The 23,787-nt window shown below is 42.5% G+C and overlaps 1 protein-coding gene across 1 annotated transcript in view; it reads right to left on the reverse strand.

The window, feature by feature from the left end:
- Positions 1 to 23,787, reverse strand: part of YME1L (ATP-dependent zinc metalloprotease YME1L) — a 757,090-nt gene that overhangs the window by 295,563 nt on the left and 437,740 nt on the right. Inside the window, exon 10 of the mRNA XM_080280511.1 lies at positions 16,531 to 16,648. Coding sequence (XP_080136637.1) covers positions 16,531 to 16,648 — 118 coding nt within the window. The remainder of the gene's footprint in view (positions 1 to 16,530; positions 16,649 to 23,787) is intronic.

The raw sequence follows: 23,787 nt of genomic DNA on the forward strand, positions 1-23,787 counted from the left end.
GACCCTAATACAACCTCCGTCTCCAACCAACTCCTCAGAAGGATGAGCAGGAGCACTATCAAGAAGGAGCAGAGCCTTCACTTGGTCATGGGCAAGGCCAAGACTCTCTGTTTGATAACAGGTAATCTCCTTCACGGCATGACTAAAGAACCAATCTTTAGAGATCTTGGCTGCTAACCAAGCCTTCAGTATGTGTGTAAATAACTCACTGGGAGACTATCCATCAACCATGAAGACAACATGGTTGTTTAGCATGCCCCATTACAACAGGTTTCAGATGATGCAGATCTGTTGCACTGGCACAACACAAAGCATAGACACACTGTCTGCTCACCTTACAACCAGGTATCGACTCCTCCTTCTCATCAGCCAAGGTATAAATTGGGACACACATGAAGAAGAGACCAATTTCATCAACATTATAAACCTGATTGAGACATAGACCTGCATCACTCACATTTTTCAGCTCTGTGTGAAACTCCTCTATTCCTTCTGTGTCAGCATCCAAAGCTCCACCATAAGTACTTTTGTTAGAGAACCCATGTCAAAGTTTTAACCATGTCAGCCAACCTTCAGAGGCCTTGAAATATGCAATTTCCAGTTGCTCAGCGATCTTGGTGGGTGCAGCCTTCAACTTGACAGAATGGACAATGATGGTACTGCCATGCTGTTGTCTGAACAACTTCAGAAAGGCCTGGTCAAGTTCACTACAGTGTGGCTTTGCCATCATCCTGCGTTCATTCCGTCAAACAGTCATGACAGGTTGATCCTGGAAGAACATCTTGATGGAGTCCTTGTTCTTCCACAGATCCTGCAATGTAGTCCAGGGTATGTCGTAGTGTTGGCTCAGTCTTGCGATAGTCTAGCCTTGCTACATCTTGTCGATGACTTCAATCTTCTCCATGGAGAACACGACATGACACCTCTTGGCAGGTGGTGGAGGAGCCATGGAGACAGTAACAAGGACTATGCAATGGAAAAAGGACCTGCAGCAGCCAGGGCACTGCCACAAAAGCCACAAACTCAGCCATCACAAAGAACTAGGGTACAGTAGTCAGAGCATCAGGGCACATAGCACTGAGGGGCCACAGGGTTAGTCACAGCATTACAGATATAAGCGAGGCACATGGGGCCACAGGCAAAGTCACAGCACTGGGAGGGGAGATGGGCACCACATGGGTAACAATACCATTTATGTCCTCATCATTCAGCAGTCAGAGCACTAGGGCATGGAGCACTGAGGGGCCACAAGGTTAGTCACAGCACTACAGCAACATGTGAGGCATGGGAGGCCACAGAATAAGTCACAACACTAGAGTTTGGTCATCACGTGGGTTACAAGAGCAAAGGCGCCCTGTTACAGGCAAACTCTGGTTTAACAATGCAATTAGTTAAGTAAAACCCATTGCTAGGTGGGATATCGTATCTCGGAGCGCATAGGGATACATTTTTGAACCTTGGGTTTCCCCCCCAGCCAAGTCCTAAACCCACCCAAATGAGTCCCCCAAAAGTTTAAAGCCAATCTAAATGGCCTAACAGCTGTCAAAGAAGCTACCCTAAGCCTAAAACCAGTGCCTGTCTCGCTTGTACCCAGTCAAGGTCACTGGAGAATGCGATCTCCGACTTGCATACAAACTCAGTAGAGAAGAAGCAGCAGCATAGTATACAATCCCATAATCAGACAGTCCCAGGACAATTAAATAAATATCCGTTATGCATAATACAGTAATAATGTATGACTGACGTAGAATTCTCCAAGGTGAAAATTGTTGTGACGGGGAATTCTCTTGACGGGGAATGTGATCGATGATGTGATCGGGATAGCCTTTTCAACGGCCCCTCTTTATGTCGTTTTTGTTACTGTTCTGGTTGCCGAGTTCCTTTATTTTCTTCTCTCTTATTTTCCAACATTTATTTAGAAAATCTTTTGTATTTTCAAAGTGTTTTCCTTGAACAACCAGAATGTAAACACATAATTTATTGATATCACAGTTTTCATCAATGCATGAAATATTTACTCTTTAACCCTTATCTGCCGGTTGACGTGTATGCACGACAGGATTCAGGTGAACAGGGCTGCCGGTTGACTTGCTATACCGCACTCACCTTCCCGCCACTGATTGAGTGCGGGACTGTTTTCTGTGATACCTACGGGGTAGGTAAGACCCACAGGTATCCCGCGGTTGTGCAGTTCAGTCTGTGCTCAGCAGTGGTAGCGAGAGGAGCCATGTCATCTTCCTTGACATCGTCTGATTCCATTCCACCGCGTGAAGGGCCGATCGCCTCATCGACCCCCGCCAAAGTCACGCCCTTTGTGCCAGGGAAAGGGCTTAGTGATAGTGCCATAGGATGTGCCCTAGACGAAACTGTGTCCTCTAGGATATTTAGTGAAAGTACGTTGTCTGAGAATAGAGAGAGCCACCACGTGGAGAGCGAGCTCTCTCACCCTCCATCCCCTACTCGCTCTTCGACGCCAGAGAGGGCTCTCCGACTTCTACAGGAGGAAAAGACAGCCTACAAGAGCGATGATTTTGGTGATGAGGAGGTGGTAGATGACCCAGGAGATCTAGAAAGTGGCCGTGGACCTGACGGACATCTGCGGAAAAAACGCCGCAGAGCCATTTCCCCCACACTCTTCCCGCCTGCTCGCCGATGTATCTTCCTCCACCGCTCCCCCACACCTCAGCCTACCACTTCAAGGGCAGAATCACCTCAACCAGGCCCTTCAGGAGTAGTATTGCCTAGAAGGGAGCCACGTGGCGATACGCAGCGCCAAGTGACTTCTAAGGAAAGTTCCGCGTCAGGTGAGTCATCACCCGCTTACTCCCCCACCTCCCTCACCTCTCCCTCTCCTCCCCTCCCCCCTGCCTGTGGCCGTGCACGCGGTCATGCATGAGTGATTGGAAAAGACAGTGCAACTGCCAGACAGCCTGCTCTACCACGTGAGGGTAGAGTAGATACATTTGAGTGCGAGGATGGTGCTGACTTTGAGCTGTCTGTGCCGGCATTTGATGAGGAGGGTGCAGGTGTGCAGGAGGATGGACTTCCCCTCAGGCCTTGGACTATTAGTTGTCTATTCAAGGCAATTTTCACAACTGCAATTATGCAGTACCTGGTTGATGAAATTAATTTCCACCAGGCCATGTGCGTGCGTTGGCTGGACATACCTGCTAGCGAGAGCACGCACATGCATGAATGGATACCTGTAGAGGTGGAGGAGATGTCTGTGTGGCTCGCCCTGACCATGCTGATGGCGCATGTAAAAAAAAACATGTGCTTCACGACTATTGGTCGGTGGATGAACTCGTTGGCACACCTGTCTTCGGAAAGTACATGGCCCGTGATAGGTACCTGGCAATCCTGAGGTTCCTACATTTCAATCAAAATTACGGGCCTGCACCGAACGACAGGTTATGGAAAATAAGACCAATCCTGACAATGCTGAAAAAGTCATTCTCCAGGGTTTTCCGTCCGTTCCAGAAAGTGGTTATTGACGAATCGCTGGTGTTATTCAGGAGGAAGCTTGAATTTATTTAGTATACGCCATCAAAGCGTCACAGATTTGGCCTGAAATTCTTTGTGCTTTGTGACTGTAAAACTGGATATGTGCTGGATGTAACAGTTTACTCGGCGACAGGCATTGATATACCTAGCGAAGATCCTCATGGATTTTCTGCATCAGTAGTGAAAGTGCTGGTGGAAAGGTATTACAACAGGCACCACATTCTGTACACCGATAATTATTACACAACCCCGGCGTTGACAAAGTATTTGCTTGACCATGGTACTGGGTCCTGTGGAACTGTTAGGGCCAACAGAAAGAATTTCCCTGTATTTCCGGCAAATAATGAGAAAGGGGCCCTTCTGACAAAGAAATGTGAGAACATGTTAGCCCTTCTCTGGCATGACAAAAGATGGGTTAACACGTTGTCTACAGTTCATAAGGGTGTGCTGAAGGAAACTGGTAAAACAGACTACAGGACCAGGAAACCCGTGGTAAAGCCAGATGCAGTCAACGATTACAATATCAACATGCGGCTGGTTGCTAAAATTGGACATGCAAATTGGTGAGGTCGATTGCCTACGTAAGTCCTGCAGGTGGTACAAAAAGGCGTTCTTACACCTTCTTCATATCGCCGTCCTGAACAGTTTCACACTGTTCAAGGAGCTTGTAAGGAAACCTCTCTCTTTACGAGAGTTTGAGAGAGAGCTAGCACACAAACTCCTAGAGCAATATTCAACTGCTCAGGTGACAGGTGCTAGGTGGGGGACAGCGGCTCCAGCTGACAGGCTCAGCTGTGCTGAGTATTTCCGTTGGCACAAGATTGTGGAGATCAGGAGAACAGCAGCAGGCAGTCTGGCATACAGGCAGTGCCACGTCTGCCGCACAACCAAACGCTGTCCCCCAGCACGAAAAGAGACCTCATACCAATGTGCAGAATGCAAGGTCCCCCTATGCCCCAAATGCTTCTCAGAGTATCACTGCGAGTGTGAGTACTGAGCAGGTATGTGGGGAAGTGTAAATAATGTACAGCAATGCACAAGTTTGTGTATTTTGTATTTTCATAAATGAATGAAAAGTGTGATAGTATGAGTGAAGTATAGTAAGTGCTAAGATGTAAGTCATTTATAATAAGTTCAACAAGTGCAAATAAGTGATTTATAGTAAGTGCAATACAGAAACTGATACAGTGTATTGGATATTGGTTTGAAAATTATTGGAAATACTTTGCGTTTGCCTACGTGTTACCTGAACGAAAACCATTTGTGAGCAGGCCACAAAGAAAAATACTTGCTTGGCTATACCTAAATTATTTCACTCAATACTCAGGGAGATTGTGCCAAATATGAGAATCAATGTATCTGTGATGTTTTTTTTTTTTTTTTATTTTTTTTTTATGTGACCGACTCTGGGCATAGGCTTCACAGCCTGCTTTCAAGGCCCAGTAGTCCTCCTACGTACCGCACACCTCTGCATGTCACCACTTCGGCGCTAACACCCACCTTCCATACTGAATACATGCTAGGGCTGTCTCATACAGGACTGGTGTATTGGTATTAGCGGGGGTATTTTTACGACATGTCGGCGGGTCTTCTGGTAGAACAGTAAAGTCTGATTTTATGACATTCAAATCCTTAAACTGTTCCCTGCACCAGCGGGATTTGAACCCGGGTCCGTTAGGACTGCAGGCCAACTCTCTACCGATTGAGCCACCGCCTCCCCCATGTACAAATAATGTTAGTTGTGTGAAACATTTATATGATTTTCACTATAACCCTGAATAGTACGAAGCAGTATGATTTACAATACAAATAATTACCTCATACTCTACGATAATGCGTGAAAAAGCAACAACATTTACTTGTCAAAGTGCAATTACCCGTAATCATGATGTACAGTGCAGTTCTAAGTGTCTTAGTAAAGGAGAAATATGATTATTTACAGAAGAAATGAGTACAGAAAAACGAGGTAAAGGAGAAATATTCCTTATGGAAGAAGTGAGTACAGAAAAACGACGAGATATTGCCTTTCCCACACACCTACAGGGCATAAAGGCATTATGGAGAGGGAGGTAAATCCTCGGGTGAGCCACATGAACCGGGTGATGACTCATTTTCACGGCGATCAGTAAGGAGGAGTGGAAAAAACGAGTGGAATCTTCCACATTCCTTCCAAGGACGCATGGGCAGTGTTACAATCACCACTCCAGCCAGTGATGCCAACGCTAGCCGGCTGGGCCAAGGCCACAGCCAGTGGCACGCGCTCGGAGCAGGGCGCCAAAACATGAAAAACCACTCACCTTCAACTCATCCTTACTCATCGACGGGACCACCTAGAGACCTCGGGATACCATCTTTGGAAAGAGGAAGAGTTGGTGAGTCTTATGAACTTTTATTTGAATCTCTAGCTATTATAGTTTGTCAGATATGAGGGTTTGAAGTAGGGGTATTTTTCCCAAAATCTCGGAAATCGCCGCTGCCGGGAACCCCCCAGCGGCTAAGGGTTAAGACTTTCATAATTAATAATATCTATTTAAAATTATTATTATGTGTTCCACTATAGGTTAGATGTTCAACGGTCAAAAATGAAATATTCTTTGTTGAGTCACCTTGTTGTCCACATTGTTTTGCACCTCATCTAATGAGTGAGAATCCATACCCCAAATGACGATGTTCACTCCACCAATGACTAAAACACATTAATCTAACTCTAAAAACAGTTTATAAAATAATCAACCTAAACAAAATTTTAATCTAAAATATCATCAAAATCAGTAAAAAAAAAAAAAAAAAAAAAAAAAAAAAAAAACTGGGGGCAGGCCTAGAATACACAGGATAGGGTGGTACAGTATTTCTACCCCAATCAATATTCCACGGTATCACATCTAGGGGTATCGTAAATCAGGGTTTGCCTGTACGACCTCGCTATATGGCATCCACGGCAGAGAAATGAGAGGGCAATGGTACGCTTGGCGGGTTGGATGGACCACTCATGCAACGCACTGTGATTGCCCAGTGTGTCGTTGTGTTTTCTCGTGCACCAAATGGGTCATGCATGTAAGCCAAATGATACGCTTTGCTGCCGAAAAATGCACAGAACTGCCGATTGCTTCCTGTTTCAGCACAGAGTTGAGCAAAAAGTGCCCGATATTGTGTTGAACCAGATATTTGCGACAATGGATAATTGAGAGTTTACTGTATTTTGCGACACAAGATGCAATCCCCCCCACCTTACAAAAACACACAGAAAAGTCCCCATGTGTTGTCAAAAATGAATGTCATGAAAGTCCCAATGCACTGTCAAAGATAAATGTCTCATAAGGCTTGACTGGGGATGGCTCTGGTTCTGATCAAAACAGCCACATATACAGGTAGTTATCCTATAAACTGCCTTTCATTGGTAGACTACACAATAAAAAACATTTACTTAACCTTCTTGGGAACAACGGCGCAAATTGACAATATCAGTGTAGTAGCAGCAGTAGTTGTTCCCTAGGCAGTCTGGCTAAACAGCCCCGAGTCCCTAAGGAAGGCCACGGCTGAGACTGGGCTTTCCCACAGAGCTCTCATGAAGAGTATGTTGTGTTGTTGGCACAGGTGATTGTGTGCAATGCAGTCTTAAATAATGTGCTTAATGGTATGGGTTGCTGTGCTGTAACCTTGACAGGCATCAGTGATGGAGTCATCCAGCCTCTTCTGAGAGCTCAAGAGGGCTGGATGATGCCCACATCTCAGCCTGGCCAGGTGGACCCTGTCCTCATGAAGGAGATAGGATTCAGAAGGGTGGATGTCAGGAGGCCGTGCATGCAGCTGTGTGCTGTCCTTAAGTGACTGAATGGAGCAGCGAATCATTTGAGTATGGATGTGTTTCTGGAAGCTGGTTTGAGGCGGGCAAGGGGGGGAGAGATGACAGTATCTGTGTATGATATATTGTGCTGGGTGTTGTTTTGATGTTCCTTGGTGTGTATGGATGTGCTGCCATGTAGTGCAGAGGATGGTGTGGGTTTGTGGAGGCTGCAGCGAGAATTTGGGTGCCTCTAATATCTAGATGATCTTTGATTTGAGGACTATGGTTTCTTGGTGTAGGTGGTCTGTGAGTGTAGTACCTGTGCAGCCTGTGACTGTTCTTAGAGTTTTGTTCTGCTGGTCTGTAGAGTGTTGTAGTGTGTTTTAGTGAGGTTAGAAGCCCAAGCAGGGCTTGCATAATTCATCACTGAATGTAAATATTGTTTGTATACTGTGGTGGTGGTTTCTTTGTTGTGTCCGAATGCTGTATGGTGAAGTGGCCTCAGGGCACTGAGTCTTGGTGTTAATTTATTTTTGATGTTTGTAATGTGTTATTTAAATGTCACTGATGTATTGTATATTACATCAAGGATTTTGCATGTGTGGGTGTGTGGTAGGGGAGTGTTGTTTATGGTGAGGTGTGGAATGTGACTGTGTTCTGCTGTCCAGTATGTGAGAAGAGTTACTGTAGATTTGGCTGGGGTTATTTTGAGCCTGTTTGTGGTGAACCATTCGTGTAATATGTTGAGGTAAGGTTGGAGGATCTGTGCGGCAGTCTTTGCGCTTTGGTGTGTACCTGTAAGTCTTACGTTGTCTGCATAGGAAGCTAAGCATATCTGTGGTGTGTGGGGTGTGGGTATGTCGTGCATATATAGGTTAAAGAGAGTAGGGGAAAAACAGATCCTTGGGGGACGCCATTTGTAAAGTTTCTGATCTTCGATGACTGACAGGCAAATGTTACATGTGCACATCTGCCTGCTATATAGTTTACCAGCCATCTTTTTGTGTTATTGTGCATGTTTGCGTTGAATATTTTGTTTGTGAGGTTGTGGCAGGGGATGGCATCAAAAGCTTTGCTAATGTCCAGTGTGACTAGGAGTGTTCTGTGTGGTGGCCTAGCTGAATTGATGCCATCAAAAATTCTCTGTGCAAGGTCTGTAAGAAGAGTGTTTGTGGAGTGTAGTGGCCTAAAACTATGTTGTGATGGGACTAGGGGGATGTGAGGTGTAACTAACTGTAATATCAGTCATTCAGTGACTTTGGCGGGGGTGCAGAGGAGTGTGATAAGGTGGTGTGAAGAAGGTGACGTAGGGTCTTTGTTGGGTTTGGGGATAGTGATGCTTCCAGATGTTGGGTATTATGTTGTGTGAATAGCTGTAGTCTGATGTGTTGGTGAAAGCTTGTATGCCTTTTAGTCCAAGGTGGAGTCTTTGCTGTGGGAGTGTGGGTCAACCCCCCTAAGGCTGTCAAAGCAGAGGAGGAGGAAAGCATGGAGGCCAAACCACCGCAAACTCCCCCAGGCCCCTCAGGGGCCCAAGAATAAAATAACTTCTTGTCACTGCCATTTTCAAGTCTTTTTTAACCCCCAAAGACCTATAGCTGTTGAACGACAGTTATGGAAAGTGTTGCATAAGGTCCTATGGCTGTCGATGGTACAGAGGCTACCAAAAACTGGTGGCAGGTAGCACCGCCTCTTTTAAGACGTATGTGGGATCGGGCCAATGGGAACTGAGAGATCAGGTGGTGGGAGGCGTGATCCAGCCCCCTCCACGGGTGTTGAGACCCTCCCCTCCCCAGGCCATCTCTTCACCTCCCTTTGCCCCATTGGATCCTGCCTTCTGTGTCCACTCCCACCCAAACTACCCCCTATACCCTCTTTACACCATATTGGGTGTGTGTGGTAGACATATTTCCTCCCTTTCCCTCCCTCCTCATGTCCCCACACACTCCCTCCACCTCCCTATTCCCCATTATTTCTCAAGGACATCCCATTCTGGCTCTAAGTGAGGAGTGACTTTTTTTTAATTTCTTATGGTCGATTGTGCAGTAACCATTAGACGTATGAGAGTGAAATATACATTTTCTGGCGTGTACAATCAAGCTCTTCAAATATATAAAACAAAAATTTAATTTGGTGGAATTTTTTTTCATAGTTGATATTGCACTAACCATAAGTCACATGAGAGTGAAACATACGCTTTCAAGTGTTTACATTCAAGCTCTTGAAACATGCAAGAAAAATTTTTACCTTCGTGAAAGTTAAAAAATCAGACCTATTTTGTGAAGGTTCACTGCTACCTACAGAAGCTGATGTACTATTTTTTCCCCCTAATGTACAGTCCCTGCTGTGTGTGTGTGTGTATATATATATATATATATATATATATATGTATAAAAAGAAAAAAAGTGATACAGGTATGCCCATAATTCACACGAACTTTTTTCACGCAATTTCGGTTATCCACGAATTTTTCATACAATAATTAAAACTTATCAATTATAGTATTCAAATAAATAATTTTAATATACAAGAGAAATAAATAAAATATAAAAAATCCCTACCTGCTGCCCGTGTGCATACATATATGTATGTATGTGTGTGTGTGTGTGTGTGTGTGTGTGTGTGTGTGTGTGTGTGTGTTTCTTACCTAATTGTTCTTACCTAATTGTATCTTTACAGGAATGAATCAAGCTCGTACTGTCCCGTGTCTTAAACCATATTTATCGGACATATCCTTAAATTTGTGAATTGTTTTGGCACACACTATTTCATTCGGTAGTGCATTCCATTCATCAATTGCTCTGTTTGGGAAACTGAATTTCCTTACGTCTTTATCACCTCTCTTCTTATGCAGTTTTTTTTCAGTGTCCTCTTGCTGATGCTTCTCCATATGTTAAGTAATCATTTATGTCTATTTTCTCCTTTCCTGATATGCACTTATATAGCATTATCATGTCACCTCTTTTCCTTCTCTCCTGTTGTGTTGGTAGATTCAGTTTATTTAGTCTTTCTTTGTAGCTTAGGTCCCTTAAGCTTGGTATCCATCTTGTTGCGGCCCTTTGAACTTTTTCAATCTTGTCTATATGCTTCTTGAGATGAGGACTCCAGACTACTGGTGCATATTCCAGGGTTTCTCTAATGAATGATGTTATTATCCTTCTTAGCAGGTCTTCATTTATGTATGTGAATGCTATTCTCATATTTGCAAGCAGTGTATACATGTTCCGTACCTTCTCGCTGATGTGGTCAGCCGGAGATAGTCTGTTATTGATAATCACACCTAGGTCTTTCTCTCTTTCTGATGTGTATAGGGTTTTATTTCCTAACTTATAATCCCAATCAGGTCTTTTTCCACTTTTATCAAACTTGATTACATGACACTTGTCCACATTGAATTCCATTTGCCATGTACTACTCCATTCATGAAGTTTATTTAATTCATCTTGTAGCTCCCTACAATAGTCTGTGCTAGTAATTCTCCTTTGTATTTTTGCATCATCTGCAAACATATTCAGATAGCTCTCATTTCCAGTGTTACTGTTTATATCATTTATATACACTAAAAACATGATTGGTGCCAGCACTGAACTCTGTGGTACTCCACTAGTCACTTCTTTCCATGATGAGTAGTTTCCTCTTAGTACTGTTCTCATTTCTCTTTTTATGAGAAAGTCTTGCATCCAACAAAATAGTTTGCCTCGAATTCCTCCTTGATGGTACAGTTTCCATAAAAGTCTTTGGTGTGGTACTGTGTCAAAAGCTTTCTTGAAATCTAAATAGATACTGTCCACCCATCCTTCCCTTTCCTGTATTGTGTTTGTTACTCTGTCATAGTAGCTCAACAGATTGGTAACACATGATCTTACTTTTCTGAAACCAAATTGTCTTTCTGTTATCATACTGTGTTTTTCTAGATGATTTACCCAAGCTTTTCTTATAGGCTTTTCTAATACCTTGCTTACAACACTGGTCAGTGATACTTGTCGGTAGTTGAGTGGACTTTGTCTATTTCCTTTCTTGAATAAGGGGACAATATTTGCTTTTTTCCAAATATCAGGTAGTTTACCATGACTCAAGGATTTCTTCTATCTATCTATCTATCTATAGCCCGACGCCCTAATCCCGCAAAGGGTGGCCGCAGACAAAACGCCTCCAAGTCACTCTGTCACCCACCATTTGACTCCCCTCCCCCCAACTCACCCCCCCCTCCCTCATATACCTCTCAACTCCATCCCTCCACCTCATCCTCGGTCTACCCCTCCCTCTCCCTCCCTCCACCTCACCTACATACACCCTCTTATTCAGTCTTTCATTCTCCATCCTCTCCACATGTCCAAACCACCTCAGTGTATTTCTCCTAATCTTTTCAACCACATCCACATCTACCCCACAACGTTCCTTCACTTCTTCATTCGTCAACCTGTCCCTCCATGTCACTCCACATGCTCCTCTCAAGTAACTCATTTCCACTGCTCTCACTCTTGACTTGTTCCCCTCTTGCAAGGTCCACGCCTCGCTTCCGTACGTCAGGGTAGGGATCACAATACCATCATGCAGTGACTTCTTAACTTCCATACTCACCTCCCTATTTCTCATCACTGCTTTCAGTGTGCCAACAACCTTCCTTCCCTGCTGTACCCTTTCACGTACTTCATCCCCCAAAGTTCCATCCTTACTCATCACACTACCCAAGTACTTGAATGCACTCACATTCTCCATATCCTCACCATCCAACCTCACTGCACACTCTGTGACTTCATTCCTCTCAAACACCATAACTTTACTTTTGTTTACATTAACTTTCAGCTTCCTCCTCCTACACACTGTCCCAAATTCATTCACCAAACCTTGCAACTCCCATTCATCTTCACTCAACAATACTGTATCATCAGCAAACAGCAACACCGGAAGCTTCCAAATCTCACCCTCATTCATTAAGGCCATCCCCACATCCACTGCCCTACCTTGTACCTCCTTTACGACCCCATCCATATATATATTAAACAGCCAAGGAGACATTACACACCCCTGTTTCAGTCCCACATTGAGATCAAAGAACTCACTCAGCTCACCATCCACTCGCACCGTAGCCCTAGCTCCCTCGTACATACTCTTCACAGCATTTCTTGAAAATTAAAAATAATGGTTTACTTAACTCCTTTGCACATTCTCATAGTACCCAACATGAAATTTCATCAGGACCATTTGCTTTTCCTCTGTCTAATCTACTTAACTCCTCCTGTATTACTTTTTCTGCTATTTGTATATCTGGTAGTATGTGTGGACATGCATGTTCCACATAGTCCCTCTCAAAAATTTTTTCTTCTGTAAAAACTAATTGGAAATTCTTAATTAGTGCTTCACAAATATCTTTCTCTTGTGTATAAGTGATTCCCTCGTCCGTAAATGATTGTATTATATCATTTACTTTGGTTTTGCTTCTGATATAGCTGTAAAACAGCTTTGGTTGATCACTACTTTTATTTATTATATCCTCCTCAAACTGTTTTTGGGCTTCCCTCCTTATTCTTGTATAATTGTTTCTTGCCTGTTTGTAATTATTGTACACCCTTTCACTATTGTCTTCTGTATCTATTCCACAACAAATCTCTTCTTTCTTTTGATTTTTTACATTCTGTATTGAACCATTTCTGTATTTTCTTATCTGCTTCTTTGTGCTGTGGGATGTACTTCTGGACTCCTATTTCATAAAATTCACAGAATTTTTTATATACAGCATTTAAATCTTGTCCTCTAAGCTCATTTTCCCAATCAACTTCTAAGAAATACTTCTTTAGGTCTTGATAATTTCCCTTTTTATAGTTTAGGCTCTTTTTGTAACTGTCATTGCTGTTTACTATGTCATATGCTATCCTGAAGTTATAATTTAGTACTGCATGATCGCTTTTGCCGAGTGGAGGGTGATATATTAAACTGTCAATATCATTTTCTTGCCTAGTAAATATTAGATCTAGCACTGAAGGTACATCAAGTCCTCTTTTTCTGGTGGTTTCCCTCACATGTTGCGTTAGGAAGAACTCTTGTACAAGATCCAGGAGCGTTTGGTCCCAACAGCTTTCTTGGCTAATTATATCTAGAGTATTCCAATTTATATTTGTATTGAAATCCCCAGTTAGTATAATTCTTTCTCATTTCTCTTCCATTTTATATAGTAATGATCTTAAACTCTGAATTGTACTCTCTGCCAGGTCCTCATATTCATCTCTTTCCCATGTGTTTGATCTGGGTGGCATGTACAAATTGGCTACAATTACTTTACCTTCAGATGTGTTGATCTCTACTGCAATCAGTTCTACTTGTGATGGTATATCTAGTTTTATTTCATAGACTTTTAGATTTTTCTTATTTAATATTATAATTCCTCCTCCTTTTTTAAATTTCTGTCTCTTCTCCATATATTGTATTCCTCTAAGTTTAGTATGTCATTGGATATCCTTGATGTTAATTTTGTTTCAGTTAGGCATATTATTTCTGGTTCATTTTCTCTGACATAATCATTCATCTCTAGTAATTTAGATACCATTCCATCCACATTTGAGTACATCAACTTTATCATCTTGTTTATATACTTGTCATGGCATGGTTCTACTACCTTCCTCCTTTTTATTCCATCCTGTTTGTGTACCACTTTCGTACCTGTAATCCTATTACTCTGTAAAAAAAATTCTTCTTCTCCTCTTCAGATCTTCCCTCATTTTTTGTTTTTGCTTCCTCCCTTTTCTCTTTCAGTAATTCCAGTTCCTCTTGTGTTAGGCATCTTTTTATCCATACATTTTTGAACTCTTCTTTTTCCATAAGATTCTTTGCATTTTTTAGTATCTCTTCCACAGTGTTTACACTCTGGAAAGTCACCTTTAGAGGTCTTGTCTTGCTTTTCTCATATTTCCCTAACCTTTTGTGTTCCTCTATGTCTTTACTACAGATTTCCCCTGATACTTCTTTCAGTAAGCTCATTACATTTGCCAACTCCTTTTTGTCTCTTGTGATCTTGTTTTTTACTTCTTCCTCTTCTATACCAGTGATTACTATAGATTTGTTTATATCTACTGAATCTCTGACTAACTTCGGATTGTTTTGGATTATTCTTTTCACTTCCTTTTTAATGCTTTTTTCCTCCACCCTTGTTTCTAAGTCTTTCTTTACTTTCACTATTTCAGCATACGTGGTTTCCACATCATTTTTGTAGCTTTGCACAGCTTCATTCACCTGTGTTATCTTCTCCTCAATATCACTGCTCTGGTCAATAAGACTGCTTACTTGCCTAATTGTCTCTGTGTCATTTTTGAACTCGTCCATAACACTCTCGTGATTGACTACTGTACTTGCCATTTCACTCATTTTCTTCCTAAGTGTACTCAATTCCACTGTTAGTTCACTGATGGTTGTGTCTTTCTTATTGGCCTCCCTTCCTAGTTTTTCTATTTCTTCCTTTTGCAAGTGCATCTGCTTCTTTATTTCATCAATTTCATTTTTGGAAGCCATTTCTAGTTTCTTTACACGTTCAAGCAGTCTACTGTGAGTCTCCACTTCAACCAGTTCTTGGTAGAAATCATCATTTTGCTTTTTACCTTTATCCCTTTTCTTTTCCAAATTTGCTTTACTAAAGTATGTATCCATTTTGCAATACTAGAAGTGCAGAGTATGTACTTACAATCCCCGTGTTGTTGTAGTCTAAACAAACCTCAGATGACTCAGCGTATTCTTTGGTCTTGGTTCTTTTTCCTGTATGAACAAGTCTTGTTTAAACTTATTATTTTTTTCCTTTTCATAATGAAAAATCATTTAGTCTAACCTTTGTACAGAGCTTGACTCATACAAAGATACTAATTTAGGTAATGCCACTGGCCGTGTTGGTTCGGTACGGAGCTCCGATGTCACACGTCCGCCTCGGTTGAATCCCTGTGTGTGTGTGTGTGTGTGTGTGTGTAATTCACCGGGATGGTCAGGATCACTTGATGGTCGTGATCGTCAGCTTTTACCCTCCCGGAAGGGAGCTGAGAACTCATATAGTCCGATTTAAGGGCAAAGCTGTGACCTTCACACACGCACACACCCGTCCCCTTGCTCAAGGGGGACAATAACCACCCACTTCGTCAGTGAAACTTTTCGCAACCTGAGCGAGGCGCCAACTCCCGTCCGCCAGTTGGCAAGCGAGAGCGTTACCACTGCACTAGTGTGTGTGTGTGTGTGTGTGTGTGTGGGAGGTCGGTCTACCACACACCACATAGTCAGTTTGAATCCGATGGTCGAACCATGCAGGACTCGCGAATCGTTATTTGTGGCTTATTTTTCTGCCTTCCAGTGATTGCTTGCCTTGTCTGTCAACATGGGGCCTAAGCGTAGTGCTAGTGATGCATGTGGTAACACACCAAAATGGACTAGTAAAGTGATGTTGCTGACAGAGAAAGTTAAAGTGTTGGACAAACTTAAGGGAGGAATGTCGGCGACAATTCTCCATCAGGACGATTCCCCGTCATTTATTTACATACCAGTTTATTTAGCAAGTACAGTACACTAGTTTTTTACTTATATGAGTTATAAAATCCCCCTGAAAAATGGTTATTAAAGTATTAATTAATCAATAATAAGTATATTTATAGAATGACAGGGAATCGTCCATGTTTTGATGGTAAACTGACTTCATGGTGAATTGTCTCTGGACCGTGTGTTTGGGGTGAGTCAACTGTTCTTACAATAAAGAAGGCAGAACGTAGCATACGGGAGGCAGTGAGGACTAGTGCACCAGACTGTGCTAAAGTGTCTCCACCTACGCCTGTGAACTGGCTCGGAACCATATGTTTGGGGTGAATCAGTCAACTGTTTGGACAATAAAGAAGGCAGAATGTAGCATATGGGAGGCAGTGAGGGTTTGTGCACCAGACTGCTGAAGTGTCTCCACCTACGCCTGAGTTTGTCAGGTTTCAGTGTTAAATTTCTTAGATTTTTGTTGTTTTTCATACTTTATGCTAGTTTATAAGGTGTATGTAGTGCATAAAAATTATTATTCAGATGTAATATACTTAGTAGACATGCGTAATTATGTGCACACAAGGGCAGAATGTATACGCGAATTTACCACATACGCGAAGGGTCTGGGAACGTAACCCTCGCGTGAATTAAGGGCTTACCTGTATATTGAAACATCCTTGGAATGGAACAAGCACTACTGTACTGTGTTACTGTACAGAGTACTGCAGAGGCCATAAAATAACAATACATACCTGTGAAGCCTGTTGTGCCACGTGAAAGAACTGTCTTGTCAACATCATCCCCAACACGCACTTTACCAAGGTAGTAGTCAAAGATCTCCTTACGTCCTGCCAAGTCTGGGATTGGAACCTGTGATGGTACCAACAAAGAATCAAACTAGGAACAGCATAACTTATCAACAATTCCTCTTATACTTAAACAAAAAGGTACTAACACAAAACCTCCTTTACTTCAAGAAACATATACAGTACAGTACAGTAGACCCTCGCTATATTGAACCTCGATATAGTGGATTTCGGATTTACTGAGAGCCTTTGAGCTTACTGAACATTCATCAGCTACAATGAACTAAGGGTCATAAATGGGGCAGTACAGTGTACAATATATGCATTTCCTGCCCTTTTTACTCCTACCGGGTATATAATTGTCTTCTTACCATCGTGACTGCTGAGTTGTAAGAATAAATTACAGTACTGTACTCCCTCAATTACCTGTTGTCACAGCTTCCAGCCTATTGCATTATCCGGTGCTTTGGGCCTGGTTCTATTAAAACAATATCCAGTTCAGAAATGGGAAGCAACTGATGGTACTATGCACTATTTGGTGGAAATGTGTATCATGTGGCTCAAACAAAGGACCCAACTGGCACGTGGGCAGACCCCTACAACACACGCCAGCCAATCACAATGAGTTGCAGAAGTGGCCCACCTGACACGCCAAACCAACAGTCACCCTCTTATTCTCTCCACTGGACACCGTATAGGGAGGACCTTTGCTAGCTCCCTCATAATTATACCTGTACAGTCTTTCCTCATACTTTGACAGAAGTTCCACCAAAATCGCGTGAAATGTGAAACGTCGAAGTATGAAGTTAATTGTATGTGAAAAATTAAAAGTGTTCTGAAGGGACGGCTTGGTTACCTACTTAACCTTTCTAAAAAAAAAAAAACTCAAACACAAGAAATACCTAAAAAAATTACCTGAAGAATATTTTTAGGTTACATTACATTGTAATTAGGGTGAAACTGGGTGATAATAACAGGTGAAAATAAAAAAAGTACATATGAGTACACAATTTATTGAAAAACTGACCAAAAAAGAAAATCAAATGCAGGGGTTAGGTGAGGATGTTCTTGTAGGGGATGTGAAGTTCTGTACAGAGTGGATGGGGGATGGTGACTAGGTGTGTGTGTGTGTGTGTGTGTGTGTGTGTGTGTGTGTGTGTGTGTGTGTGTGTGTGTGTGTGTGTGTGTGTGTGTGTGTGTGTGTGTGTGTGTGTGTGTGTGTGTGTGTGTGTGTGTGTGTGTGAAGGGCATGCAAATTTCTGTACAGGGTGGATAGGTGACATGGGCCTTACTGGGGAAGACCCTTTACCATCACATAGGCCGAATCCTTCAAAGCTGAACCCTGGTTCCAGTTCATCTGCCTCTTCTCTGTCCATTTCTCCTTCCTCCTCGTCGCCAGTACTGGACACATTCAAGTCTCTAATAATATCTGCTACATTTGGTCTTTCTTGGAAATATCTTGTTATTTTTGTTTGTTTCTGCTCCCTAATGCTGTTATTGTACACTTCCAACAATTTAGACTTTGCAGCATTTAAGCTGGACAGGATTTCAGGTACCTCTGACACAGTCCTGGTGTATGCCTCGATGGTGGTTACCAGCTCTGTTACGGTGGAGAGGCAGTGGAATAATTTCTGCATGCTCCATCTTGCCCTCCCTTGGCTGCTCTGGGCTTTTTAGTCTCTCCCTCACTATTCATCTATTCCTGTCATTTCCATCTCAGCTCCCTACTCATCGTAATTTGCCAACAAGTGAGCATCCGTACACGTGGGTGGCGTTTTCTTGGCCGGGAGTAATGTCGAAGTGAGAAATTTTCGTCCAACTTTGAGGAAAATGGTAACTTTTTGTCGTGTTGAAGCATGAATCGTTGAAGTGCGAAACATCAAAGTTTAACGGAAGACTGTATATGATTATACAGTATTATGTACTGTATCAATACGTATTGTATTTTTTGCTTGATTTTGATCTTTTCTTCACAGGTAATAGTGTAGGGAAGTTTTTAGGATAGAGGGTCGAGATGGATATCTTTGGGTGGTGACATATCATCCAGCTCAACGCCAAATGGAGAGCCAATTAGAGGTACCAATGCAATATCCAGCATTTTGCAATATCCAGCAGGATATTTGGCTAAATTATGCCAGATATTTGAGAGAATACTGTAGAGTAATATTGTACTAGTCATGAAGAAGGGTTATGAAAAGGATGTGATATGAGCTGCAAAAGAACCAAGTTATGACCAAGTTAGTGTGAAATGGGTACAGTTTTCACTTATAGTAATGAAATGATATTGTAGTCATTTTCAAACATATGTTTGAATTCCCACCAGGGAAGGGGGGGGGGAAGTGACCCTCGGATTTATCAGACTTTTGGCTTGATCAAACCAGGCCTCTCCTCAATTAATTCGATATAGCTAGGGCCTATGGCAGTAATTTACAAGGCCCATCAGAATGTAGTGTCCTCAAAGTTGTCATTCTTTCCAAGACATTGTCACGGCTCTGTGTAACATGTTTCACTTGGAAGAGAAAAATAACATCAATGAACTAACACCAGTGATGGCATTTCCATCCCATAGACTCTCTTCAGGTAATCAGCTGTGATCAGTTTTGGGTGTTGAATAGCATCCTGGTGCATGTTGAATCAACTGTTTGTTTTTAGTCTTCTCCAAGAGCATACATCGAAGATCACATGTTGATGCCTGTGTTCTTTTGTGGTTCTCCTTCAGCTACTTAGCCTGTGTGTTCTACTGTTTTCTCCCTCATGGGTTCTTGGAGTTCCAGTTCTTTTGGGGATTAACTGAGAGTTTTGACTGAGCTCTGAGTTTGTACACTGTGGGTGATCTTGCTTGCGCTCTTCACTTGCTGCTCAACTGTTAGGTCATTTCTGTCTCTTCTTCATTTTCCTCTTCATCTCATCCTCTCCTAGCCCCTGTTCATTCCCCGATTCTATGGATTTCTCTTCTCTTGTTTGTTTGTTTTTTAATGCAAGGATAAGGAAACAAAAGGCCAGAACCTCTCAAGATTGTTCCCTCCAAGAAAAAATATGGTAGTTTTTCAAATATCCAGCGTAATTAAGCCTAATCCCCTGCTGGATATTGCAAAATGCCAGATATTGTGTATGTACCCCCAACCAGGTATCCATTCAGTGTTGAGCTGGATATTACGTCACCAACCTAAGCCATCTGACTGGACCATCTATCCCAAAAACTTTCCTACAATATTACCCAAGAGTAAAAGACTAAAATCAAGCTTAAAATACAATAAAGTATTGATAAGGTACATATAGTGCAGTTCATTCATTCATTCATTCATTCATTATCTAATACAGTGTTGCCCCATGAGGAGTGTGGGAGCCCCGGGCTAGGCAATTTGGTCCTGACATTTAAGAAAAGACTGACCAGCCTCACTTAACCCTGAGTGACATATATAGTACAGTAATACAGTAAATAATTTAATTATTTATACTCCATAAATAATATATGCAGTAATCACATACAGGTATAATTACATGCAGGCAAGAAGCAGTCTACTGTCAGTGTATGGGCGATAAAGTAAATATAAGCAACCCGGCCCAACTTGGCTCGAACATCATGCTTTTCTGAGGCTAATAACTTTTTATCTAAGGCAGATAGAAACCTGATTCTTTTTCAATGAGGTGCATACATTCATTAAAATTCATGCTGGCCCATAACTTTGGTCATAAGCATGTAAGAACCATGCTAAATCTGGGAATTTCCTGAGAGATGTGTGGCAGAAAAATTAAAACAGATAAACTGTTTTCTATCTATCTATCTATCTATTGCCAGACGCCTCAATCCCATTTGGGGTGGCCACAAACAAATCGCCTCCAAGTCGCCCTGTCCCCTGCCATTTCACTGCCCTGCTCCCAACTCACACCCCCCTCTCTCATATACCTCTCCACCCCATCCCTCCATCTCATCCTCGGCCTCCCCCTCTCTCTTCCCCCCTCCACCTCACTCACATACACTCTCTTCGTCAGTCTTTCACCCTCCATCCTCTCCACATGGCCAAACCACCTCAGTTGTTTTAAAAAATTAAAAAGAATTTTCTGTCATGACATTACTGTAGTTTTCCCTAATTTTTTTCAATGAATTGGGAGACTAAATATCATAAATTAAATACAGTGGAATCTCCTAAATTGCGGCTTTATGAGACTGAGCATGCCCTACAATTTGAGAATTCCACGAGTTAGAAATAACTAATCTTACAGGGAAAATTCTTTATGGGTCTGTGATCTCGGAAAAGTTGCCCCTCTTTCCCCAAACTTACATTAAACTGGTCATCAGTGAACTCTAACAATCTGGAAAAGAAAATAGTAAAGCATATTTAATGGGAATCAACAATACGGTAAGATTTATCTGATTCTGACTGACAACATTGCTTGAATGGGCAAGGGAGGGGGGAGGGGTTCCAAGGCTTGAGGCGGACTATGGCCTCTCAGCACGAGGCGAGTATGTTGCTACCTCTGTGCCCTTTCCTTCTCATCAACCTCCCTCAGGAACCCCTCATAATCCAATGTGGAGACAATGGAGGCAGTGTTGCTGTGGTCCTCAGCCGCCTCCACGTCATCCGTCATACGTGTCGTCGATTCAGTGAGATTAATTCTTTACCAAATGGGCATGGCCTTTCCATATTTTCTATTGAAATGAGTCTTTTACAAGCTACTTGTTATTATTCCTGGATTACCAAAGGTACTGGGCATTTTTATAAACTGACCTCTGAAAGATATAAATGAGAATTTAGACTGTGTGATAAAAGTACACTGATGTGTCCATTGCAAGCAGTGGTTGGTAAACAATGTGGCCAGTTGGAGAGATCGTCAGCAAACACTGCCACGGGCCACCTGCCAGCTTCCCAAAATACCACAAAAATACACCCACTGCATATAGACTTAGGACCTACAAACAGAATTGCTATGGGAGAGTTGTCTGTCTTTGCTTTGTTTCCACCTCTACCGAGTGAATTTTGGGGGCAAAAAGTGACTGGCAATTCCTCTGGTGTTGGCGGGAGAATGTCAATGCTTGCCCAAAAGTGAGAGTGGGAGTATGTGTTCCCATTGCTCCGAGCTTGCACCTCCCTCTTTTTTCGTATGCATTACTGTTTGCTCTGTTATTTTCCTAGAGTAGAGTTGTCATGCCCGGAAAGTACTGCTCAAGGGATGAGAGGGTCCGTATCATTGCATGGAGGGAGGATAATGTCCCTATCAACACGATTTGTGAACATACTGGATGTGCAAAGTCGACCGTCACGAAGATTCTTGCTGCAGCACGCGGCCTGTCACCTGATGTCGTACCAGAGCACAAGCATGGTGGTGGAAAGAAGAGGATGACTTCCAGAGGTACAGATATGCTTCTGATGGGGGAAGTAATCAAGAATCCTCGACTGATGGCAGCAGAATTGAAAAGAATAAATCCACAGCTGTCTCAAGACGTCTCAATACGAACTATCCAACACCGCTTGCAGAAGAAGCTGGGTTTGCCAAGCCGCACCGCAGCCAGGAAACCGCTTCTTACTGACCACATGAAGAAGCATTGCATTCAGTTTGCCAAGAAGTATGCACACTGGACATCGGATGAGTGGAGAAAAGTTATGTTTTCTGATGTAAGCACATTTCAAGTGTTCCAGGTATGTTCTTCCAAGGTTCATCGTCCTGCCTCCCGTAGTCGATATGACCTTGCTTACACAGTGCTGACTGTTAAGCACCCACAACCAGTACTGGTATGGGGGTGTTTCTCAGGTGAAATGGGAAGGGGAGGCCTCTACTTTCTTCCTAAGAACTTGATGATGAATGGTGGCCAATACATTCAAGTTATGAAAGATCATTTGTTAAACTTTTTGTTATTCATGGGTGCGACTTTTTCATGCACGATTCAGCTCCATGTCACAAGTCAAGAAAGGTGACAAAATAGCTTCAGGATAATCGGATTGAGGTCGTCGATTAGCCTGGCAACAGTCCGGATCTAAATCCGATAGAAAACTGCTGGGCAGAGATGAAGAAAATCATGGCAGAGAAGAAGACACCCAATCTGGACAACCTCAAGACAGAACTGACAAATGTTTGGTGCAAAGAAATGTCCTTAGATTACTTTAGAGATCTAAGTGATTCCATGCCAAAACGCATCCAACTGGTCCTGAAAAACAAGGGAAACATGATTTCATATTAACGAATGGCATTTCATGAACAGACATTGTGATATACTATGACTTCTGTGTTATTTAATACCTTGTGGGGGAAGGCCCTAAGTCAATTTGCGCTACCTGTAGGTATACTGTAAGGCTTTAGGTTTTGCAGCATCCACATTGGCAACATGCACTGTGGCGGCAGCCATCAAATATTCCCGTGATTGCACATTCGCACCTAAAAAATGCACTTTTGCACACTCCAGCACCACGAGTGTCAGATTTTGCCATGGCAACGGCAGTTTCGGCCTGTTTTCTACACGTGGTCAGTGTCTGCAAGGTGAGTGTTACAATCTCGCGACCTTGATTTGTAATTCATAGAAATAAGTTATCTCATGCTTCAAGCAGACCAGGTGTACTGGGAAATAGTGGAAATGGTGTAAGAAGGTATGAACCTGGGACAGCAGGAGGTAATGGGAAGGCCAAGCATGACTACCACAATCGGGTGGAAAACAGCTAGTATGGTCACAACTTAACCCCTACACCGCGGGCATGTTTACCAATGTTTTGCGTGTGCCGCGGGGTTATTCGGGCTCCGACACACTCTCAAAAAATATTTGCCAAAAATCAGTTATTAGTCCTAGAATATTAAAATTATATATGCTTATGGCACATACCTTCAGCTTTCTCCTGGAATGTTTGTTGAGCCTTCGTCAGTTACCGTAGGACTTGTGGAGACCTCTGAAGTTGGGTAACGAAGTCTCCACTTTACACTTCCCAACAACCCGTAATATGATTACCACAGCCAGATATTAACACTATAAACACTACTCTATGATTTTCAAGTAGTTTGGGATCCATACTCCAAAAAAACAACAACTGTGAAAGCAATGAAAATTACGAGCGCGTCTGACCGTCGCACTTGCGCTAGTTCGCTCTTGGTACTCTGTCATTTATTATTCATAAAACCCCTCACACTTTATATTTCTGTTACTATATAACACTTATATATATCTACAGTCTTTATCTATAGGTTTCCTTCAGTAGTATTAGTTTATTGTCACTGCAG

Source organism: Coenobita brevimanus, chromosome 85 (genome assembly GCF_032717465.1).
Source record: "Coenobita brevimanus isolate Jiangsu-jjx chromosome 85, ASM3271746v2, whole genome shotgun sequence".
Lineage (NCBI taxonomy): Eukaryota > Metazoa > Arthropoda > Malacostraca > Decapoda > Coenobitidae > Coenobita > Coenobita brevimanus.